Here is a 9,494-nt window from a genome sequence, read left to right on the forward strand (position 1 = left end):
CCAGCCACTGCAGCTGCTGCTTTTAACTCACAGTTTTGCTGTTGCGATTCTTTTCCTTTGTCCCTCACTCTTCTGGTGGTATCCAGTCTTCCCCTGGTGTCCTAAACACTAGAAGATTTTTTTGCAGGCCATATCTGCCTGCCCTCTAGCTATTTTCCTGGGAGAGAAAAGAATCCCTTATCTTTCTAGACCGCCATCTTCCCAGAAGTCTCATTATACCTTTTAATTCCACAAAACTGTTAAGGTGTCAAAAACACTCTCCCAGAGCTTTGCCTTTTATAAGTATTTGAGTAGGTACATCCATATTATTTTTGTTGTTGTTTTAATTTCTCTTCCCTTCCCTCCCATTGTCTGCTCTCTGTGTCCATTCACTGTGTGTTCTTCTGTGTCCACTTGCATTCTCAGAAGCACTGGCAATCTGCATCTCTTTTTTGTTGCGTCATCTTGCTGCATCACTTCTCTGCGTGTGCGGCGCCACTCCTGAGCTGGCTGTGCTTTTTTTGCACGGGGAGGCTCTCCTTGTGGGGCATACTCCTTGCATGTGGGGGGCACCCCCTGCCTGGTGTGGCGCTCCTTGCACGCAGCAGCACTGCGTGTAAAGGCCAGCTCACCACATGGGCCAGGAGGCCCTGCATATCAAACCCTGGACCTCCTATATGGTAAGCGGATGCTCTACCAGTTGAGCCACATGAACTTCCCTCCATATCATTTTTACTTCTAGTGTAGCACAATCCTGTAGTCAATAATCTATTTACTTCCAGGATCCCAAACTTTCTCTTAAGATTAACCAGCACACAAGTTTGTGAGGGGTGATATTTATTGGGCTGAAGCTGCTTATATCTTTAACTGAGGAATTCCACAAATACCATACCAACAGGGCAAGGACTCAGATGTTATTTGCTCCTACTTATGAAATATTCTCTATCACTGGTCAGCTGAACCCACTTGAACACTTGTAGATGGTCGTGTTTTAAAAGCACTTCTTCATATCAAGTCAAAGAGATTTCTATAAATTTTATCCAAGCGTGTTAGGAAACCTATCATTCTTCCCTGTGACTGTCCTTTTAAGTATTTAACAATAGCTATCATGTGTTTCCCAAATCTTTTCTTCTTAGATTAAATACCTTGTTACTGGAAAAAAATAGATCTATTTACATATGTTGTTTATTTATCAAATTAGGACTTCATAAAGTGTAAGAACAGTGTCCTGTTCATCTCCTTGGATCATTTTATGTACTATTGTAGCTATAACATAGACCCTAAAAAGCTTTCTCAAACTACTTGCTCCTGAGTGCCTTGATGGTAATTTTTAAGGGCCTCTTATACATCACCACTTTGATGTCCCAGAGGCCCCCACTGAAATTTTCAAACCATGAGGTTTGGAGATTCGAAAACACTTGCAATAATCTAAGTAAGAAATGAAGAGTACAAGAACTAAGGCGGTGGGGTTGTTGAGTTGGGATTGGATTGAAGTTTTTCGTAGGAAAAAATGGAAAGGATGGGGGTGGTGGAATGGGTTGCAAGGGAAGCGATGAGACTCAGGTTTGTAGCCTGGGAGCCTAAATGGATGAGCAGTAGAATAGTCAGGTGGAAAGAACATTTCAGCCGGATGACAAAGAAAAATACACAGCATTTTGAGACCGTGTACTGCTTGGACAAAGAACAAAAGGCAACAGAAAACTGGAGTCGGATCAAGAAGATAAGCCGGTTCTTTCTCCACTGTCATGCATGCTCTGCTCCACCATTTTCCACAACGGGATTACTGGGCAAAAGTGTACTTGAAACCGCAGCTACTGGGCCAGATTTCTTTCTTGAGCAGCTGTTACACTTTATTTACAGCCACTGATTGAGGACTGACCTTGGGCAAGTTGTTACTTATTCTCCATAACTTAATCCTCCTATCTGTAAAAAGGGGATAATACGTAATTTAGAGTTTTGTTGTAAGGATTGAGATAATAGGCGTGAAATCTTACACAAGAATTCCAACAAGTGTTTGGACGGAATCCATAAATAAGCTCAGGGTCGAAGGAACAAGCGCAGGGATTTCTGAAAGTTGTGTTTAGAGGTTAGACTTCGAGAACTCTCTGCTCCCCAGGAAACTCGGGAGGCGGTCGCAGGGCGCTAACTTGCAATTCTTGTATTTCCCCCTAACGGTTTGGCCGCATCTGGCTTCCTGGTTCCGCAGGCCCGGGTAGGCAGCTGCAGCGTCAGCCCGCCCCGCCCGCTGCCCGCTGGGCCTGTGTGAGCTCTGAAGCTGTGTTATGATGTGAAGCTGTGTGTGATGTTACGGCAGGAGACCGACGTCAGTCTCTGAGGCAACCACACCAACTTCCGGCTTGGAGAGCTCCCTCGGTTGGCGAGAGGCCACATTTCCGCCCCGTGACCCGCGCAGGCGCCGTGTGAGCAGGCGAGCGCGGGTTCGCGGGCCGCGCCCCTTTCCCCCCGCCCCGTCCGCCGCAAGTTCCAAAGCTCCGCTGCCCGGCCCTGATTTGGGGCCGCCAGGGGAAGGTGGCACCTTGCGGGCCTGCCGGGCCTGAAGGGGCGGGGCCGGGGCTCGGCTCGTGGCCCCGCGCTCCACCGGCTCCGCCGAGAAGCCCTGGCGGCGTCCAGAGCGCTGCCCCAGAGCCGCCGAGCTGGAGGTGGAAGTGGAGCTCCGCGGGGCCGGAGCCCCGGCCTCCGGGCAGCGGCTCCTCCCGGCCGACGTCCGGGTGGAAAGGGAGCCGGAGGCGGTCTCCCGGAGGAGCGGCCGGGCTGGGGGCGTGCTGCCCTGGCTCACCACCGTGATCCTGTGTGCCTCCTTCCTGGGGCTGGTGAGAGCCGGGGCTCTCCTGGGCTGGGGCCTGAGTGGGCGTCCTGCGGAGAACGAGGCTTCCCGAGTTCGAGTCCCGCTTCCCCCACCTGCAATCTGTGACCTTGGGCCTCAGTTTTGTCGCTGGAAAATGGGCGCAATTCTAACAATGGAGAGTAGTTGTCAAGTGTGAGAATGTTTTTCCTAATATGCTTTCCAGCCCAGCGAACCTTCCCAGCTCTCCTGCATGGGATCGGGGCATGCGAGAGAGATTGCCCAGGTGTAGAGGCGCGGTCCCCTGCGCACGCCCAACCCGCAAATTAATACGCAAAGTTGCTCTTCTGGAAAATGGGCTCAGAGAAGGAAAGTGACTTTTTCGGATCACACGGCTGGCTAAGGGACTGGTTAATGTTTCGTACGCTGCCCTTAATCTTATTGAAAACAAACCTTCAGATCCTCAGATGTTTTTCTTGGAGCAAACTGCACGGCTTGAAGCGCATTTGCCAAACCCCTTGGTCGTCCCGGGATTCACGTGTTTCCAGAAATCCCCCTCCTCGCTTTATTACTTGACTTGATAATTGGGATCCTAGGGAGTTAGGACGGTGCGTTCTCTGAGAGTTACTTCTGCTTCTCTAGCGTCTTTCTCCACGACTCAGCCACAATTGATTTTTTTTTTTTCCTTTAAGGTTCCTGCTTTTCCTTTTTAAAATATTTGTTTCCATATACAATAAATGCAAAGAACTGCCATTCATTTGTGCAATAAATATTTAAAGAAGGCCTACTGTGCAAGGCGTTGTTTTGGCCATTGAGGTTGGGGAGTAGGGTGGGCAAAGTCTGTGCCCTGGTGGAGCTTAATTTGAGGAGATAAATATGTATGTCTGCCTGCAAACCTATGTGTAAATAGATTGCTGTGGAGGAAATGATTCCTGAAGTATTTTGATTTTTAAAAAATCATTACAGACACTTGGTGAGCCCTCACGGTGTGCTGGGCCCTCTTATACATGCTGTGCAAGGAAGAGAAAATTAGAGCTGGGGCCCAGCCTTCTTTCATTCCAGGCTCTGGCCCTGCGCCTTGCTGGTGGAATCCTTAGCCCTAATCTGCTTGAGCTTGGGCCCGAGACCTATAATTTAGAGCAGAGCATTACAATTTGAGTCAGTTACTCTTTGAAATGTGGGCCGATTAAAAACTTTTTTTTTTAAGTGTCCAACTGTTGAATTTCCTCTGAAAAACAACCCTTAGGTCTTGCTAACATGGGCATTGTCTTTGAGTGGGATTTTATTTGTAAAGTCATTTTATACATGTATTTGTAATGTTTTCTTACAGACTGTACTGATGACTTAGGTTTTCTTTAAGGGAAAATTCAGATGTAAAAAGTTTCAATTGTTTATTTCCTGCATGTTTTATATGTGCAGTTAGAGGAAGAACCTCTTGTGCACCCAGAAATATTGCTGTCTGTTTTAATATAAAAGTTGGGAAAATATTCTGATGGTTTGATAATTTATAATTTTAACCCCTCAATTCTTGTGTTAGTTATTTGTGCATGTAATATATTTCAAAATACATACATTATTGCAAAAATAATCTTAAAGTGGCATTTTATTAGCTATCAATACTGATTAGTGATTTAAGGTATTTGAAAAGGAAACAATTGCAGCAAAAAGTCGAAAGAATTAAAGAATTTATTAAAAATTGAGAATTGTCAAAAATGGAGGAGTAGGGGAACTTGGGACACCAGAAATAGGAATCTGGATTTAGTAATACTAGTATTGTCATGGTGAATTTTTTCCTTACTGTGGGATTTAAAACAATCCCTCTATTACATTGTAATCCCACCCCCCACCCCCATTTTATAGTGGAAAAAGCTACTACATAGACATTATTTTAATGATTGTTAAGTAATGGCTTTTGTCTTTTTAAATCATAGGGACTGAGTATTGCTATAGTGGGACCCACACTTCAAGATTTGGCAACAAATGTGAATAGCAACATCAGCAGTCTGTCTCTGATTTTTGTGGGCCGTGCCTTTGGATATTTGAGTGGCTCTGTGATTGGTGGAGTTCTTTTTGACTGTATGAATCATTTTTTACTTTTGGGTAAGTAAACACTAATATTTTAACTTCTTTGCAATGTGCAGTGAATTTACAGTTTGTCTTTAAATACAAAGAATACTAGCCTGCGGAATTATTGATATAAATGGTCAGGTGCCCTTGATGAAAAAAGGGCAGTGCTACTTTCACCTTAGCTCTCATTAGGCTTGGGCCACTGGAAATTTAGATGAACCTGATGCTGTTTCAGTGATCCTTGGACTTTCCAAGTTGACTATGCCCGAATCATACACTGGTCATCCAAAGAGCCCTGCTTATCAGGCTTTACGGCAGAACTCCTGGGGTGTCATAGATCAGATTGATCCCCTTGAACCTGCCCAGGTTGGACCCAGACCTGGGATTGGAAGGGGAAGGGGATGAAGTATGAAGTGAAGGAGGCTACATTTTTGTCCCTACTAGCCCATGTCAATAATGACCCCAGATCTCTGTTTCTTAGCAGCTTTAATAGCGTTCTTTTTAGAATAAATTGGCTTGTTTAAAGAAAATCTGGTTTAATGTGATAAGTGTTTTGGAAGCAACAAGGATAACTTATTAATGATTAAATAAATAATTCCTCTTACTTCCAAAGTGGGTTGAAAGAATATATTTCTTATATTTCTCTCTGTTCCCCAAACCAATGTTTCATAAATTTCTACTACAAACTATTATTGCATTAAAATAAATTTTTGCCCTTTTTGAACCCACATATCTAAAAAACTCTTTAGGTTCTTAAATGTGAAACATTTCGTCTTCAAATAATTTTTGACTTTTCTATTTTGCTTTAAATTTTTGCCTTGTGGTATGACTTATACTTTGGTTATTAGCAATGCTAGAAATGAATTCTTATTTGAGTAACATATTTTATAGTTCATAAAGGTTATACATGCTTTTGAATAAAATAACCACTTATAGAAACTGAACCTCTTTATCTACTCATTATTTCCCAATTTTAATTTGATCTTATTATACATTTTTGGAAGTTTTTATGATGTAGACTTGCTCCGTGACTCTTAGCATGAAAACTGTTTTGTTTTTGTTTTTGTTTTTCTGACTTTTACCTTTCCTCTCAGGGGTGTCAATGTTGTCTGCCACAGTTGGTCTTTATCTTGTGCCATTTTGCAAGAGACCAGTGTTGTTGATGGTCATGATGTCCACCTTTGGTACTTCAATGGGCATTCTGGATACAGGTCAGTGAACTCTTAAGCGTCAACTCTGGGAGTAGGGACTTTCTATTAGGAAACAGTAGAGCAGGTGATATTAATATTTAACTGTTACCTGGGATACATCCTAAAATGACCCCTCGTTGGTCATGGAGTCACCCAATCAGAGCCATGCTTCTAGCAGCTACTTTTCTTGTCAGGTAGGGTGCCTGTTTGAGTGGCTAGCCATAGAGTGAATTTAGAGAATCCTTGTTTTATGAGAGATTTTTGGTTTATAGTGTCCAAACAGGGAGCCCTTTATCCACCCCTACCCAGTATGGGTAGCTACAGTAGCGAGAGGGCTTTTCCTTTTGAGATAGAACTTTACCATTGTACTGTGGAAAGAATTGGTGGTTTAATAAGTTAAACCAAGTTTGGAACCATTATTTGACTGAGGGAGCCCAGAAGCAGCCATCTAATTTAAAATGCACCCTGACTTTCAAGCTCAGGAACCTATGCTGTGTACTGCTTTGCCCTCTCTTTTCTGTTCTTTTCTCTTTCAAAAGTCCCTTCCCTCACACAGGAGATCCTCTCCATATATCTCTTATCTTTTAAAAGCTACCAGATAACGTAGCTTAATTGTTCACCCCTAAAATTAATTGTTCACCCCTAAAATTAACTTTCTACCACTCTTCTTCGTTCTACTGTTATTTGATAGGTCAGGGAAATATTTTATACTTTAGACTAAATATATTTGTGAAATTACAGGTTGGAATTATTAGATTATCTTTCAATCTGTAAAAAAACAAAAACGAAACAAAGGCAGCCCAAAACTTGTTACTTCTTGCCTTCCACCATGTAGGTGTTTAAACAGTGTGTATCATGCAGATGCTGGAAGGTAAACGAGGATACCAGAATTCTGTAGTGGTCAGGTTTTGGAACATGTGTTTTGCATCTGCTACATACATAAATAATTTTCTTCAAGTGCTTATCAACTGCAAGTCCAGAAAGCTTTGATACTTTGGTCACTGCCTGATGATAAAATTTGCCTTTTAAGTAAGTATATAAGTAAATCTTTAAAAATAAATATATAAACACGCCATCCCCACCCCAGCCTGATATTAGAAATATTTTATCAAAAGCCTTTTGCTAATGTGCCTGGCTCTAGGAGGTAGTAGTTTACTAGTTTATGGAATTCCTTGTGGGAGTGTGATGTTATAATGTTTAGCGTTCTCTGGACATGGTAGGTTAGAATTCCTTAATCATATAATTGACTTAGTTGCAATACTTAATGACTTAGAATATTACCATCTTTGTGCCATGTAAAATAAGAGTTACCCTTACTTTTCTGATAGTAACAAAGTGCTTATTTGTAAGGTAATTAACTTAAATATTTCTCCTCCCTCTTTCATTATTAGGTGGTAACGTCCTTATCTTGGCTATTTGGGGGGACGAAGGAGCCCCACACATGCAGGCCTTGCACTTCAGTTTTGCTCTGGGTGCCTTTTTGGCTCCACTGCTGGCTAAATTGGCATTAGGTACGACTGCGTCTGCTGAAAACCACACAGAGGCTGACTTTAACCATTCTCTCCTCAACCGATCATCTGAAGCTGACTCAGAATCTGTATTTGGAGTACCTGACAATATGAGTTTACTGTGGGCTTATGCTCTTATCGGTACTTACATTTTTGTAGTCTCTGTATTTCTTTTTGCTCTGTTTTTAAAGAGAAGCTTAAGGCGGAAAGAAACAAAAGCGTCTGCTCAGAGATCTCAAAAAGCTAAATATCACAACGCCCTTCTTTGTCTCCTTTTTCTATTCTTCTTTTTTTATGTTGGAGCTGAGGTAACATATGGCTCTTACGTCTTCTCGTTTGCAACCACCCATGTTGGCATGAAAGAAAGTGAAGCAGCTGGGTTGAACTCCATCTTCTGGGGGACCTTTGCCACCTGCCGGGGCCTGGCAATCTTTTTTGCTACATGTTTACAACCTGGAACCATGATTGTGTTGAGCAACATTGGCAGCCTGGCTTCATCCTTAGTGCTGGTGCTTTTCGACAAGAGCCCGATTTGTCTCTGGATAGCAACTTCAGTATATGGGGCCTCAATGGCCACTACATTTCCCAGTGGTATTTCTTGGATTGAGCAGTACACACCCATCCATGGGAAATCGGCAGCATTTTTTGTGGTTGGTGCTGCCCTGGGAGAAATGACTATTCCTGCAGTAATTGGAATTCTTCAAGAAGAATACCCCGATTTACCTGTGGTTCTCTACACCTCTTTGGGGGCAGCAATAGCCACTGCCGTTTTATTTCCTATAATGTATAAATTAGCCACCTTACCTCTTGATCATCAGCGAAAGGAGAACAGAAAGAGTGAGGACCAGAAAGCTTTGCTCTCTGGGCTAAATGACTGTGAGGAAGAGGATGAAGATGAGGATGCAGAAAAATGGAATGAAATGGATTTTGAAGTGATTGAAATGAATGATACAATGAGGAATTCTGCACTCGAGATATCTAGAAATAGTTTGGTAAGACCCACAGCTGAATTCTCCAACCAATCATCATCAAATGCGATAGTGTTTGAGTCCTCTCCAGTTTGTGCTGGTGACTCCCCTGGGAAACACCTTGCCAGAAACCAGGAAAAAAAGGACTAAAGCTTGAAGAAGATAGATTCCTTACAGACTTCCTTGAGTCATTGTCAGTTCTAAAGAGGCCAGTCAGAGCAGAACATTAGCAGATTTTCTATATGCTTTGGGATCAGAATTCCTAGGTCAAATTATAGCAAATGCTGAAAATTTTGAAATGTTCTATAATTTTCAGAGTCTTCCATAAAGAACCAAGTGGTTCTACCACTCCAGTCCAAAGTATGAGACAGTAGGGTCTTGTTACGAGGTTAGTGTTTGGCATGTGGCTGATTAGCTAATGTTTGTGGCATCACTCCTCAGAGCAGAGCAGGTGTTTATTTGTTTTTTGAAGTTGGGTACTGCTCTAATAGAATGAAATCACCTAGGAGTTGAATTGATTATCCCATTGTTCTGTCAGGGACATTAGGGAGAGTAGTTTCATAAAAAAGCATTTTGGAAATGGACAGAGATTTTTCTTAATTGTTTTACCTTGTCTTTAGGGATGGACCAAAGAATGATTATGACTCATCTGATTTCTGATTTCTGTGAAGAGTATACAGAATAAGGCCCAAAAGACCTAGCCTTCATTTTGCTTAGTAGCCTTTTGACTCTGCCCTAAGTCACTTAACTTACTAAGGCCTCGGTTATCTCATCTCCTGATCTAAAATTCTGTGATCTTATAAATGAAAATGGATGATTTCCATGGTAGGAATCTGTAAGTTTTAAAATTTGTGCAAGATGTCTACTAGAAATTAGTATAAGTGTCACCCCATTATTCATTTCAAATGAGAAGTGAAACCAAAATGATAAATATCTTTAAGAATGTGTTCCTGGTTATGAAAACATGTCAATTTAATAG

General features: G+C 42.2%; 1 protein-coding gene across 1 annotated transcript; it reads left to right on the forward strand.

The window, feature by feature from the left end:
• The first annotated feature begins 1,609 nt into the window (after nt 1–1,609).
• Nucleotides 1,610–8,756, forward strand: MFSD4B (major facilitator superfamily domain containing 4B). The gene is given in 6 exon segments (XM_004485053.5): nt 1,610–1,707; nt 2,540–2,810; nt 4,714–4,882; nt 5,944–6,060; nt 7,431–8,635; nt 8,637–8,756. Coding segments are annotated over 6 exon segments (1,896 nt in total). The 3' UTR covers nt 8,673–8,756.
• Nucleotides 8,757–9,494: the final 738 nt, after the last annotated feature.

This window comes from Dasypus novemcinctus, chromosome 11, assembly GCF_030445035.2.
Source record: "Dasypus novemcinctus isolate mDasNov1 chromosome 11, mDasNov1.1.hap2, whole genome shotgun sequence".
In the NCBI taxonomy this organism is placed as follows: domain Eukaryota; kingdom Metazoa; phylum Chordata; class Mammalia; order Cingulata; family Dasypodidae; genus Dasypus; species Dasypus novemcinctus.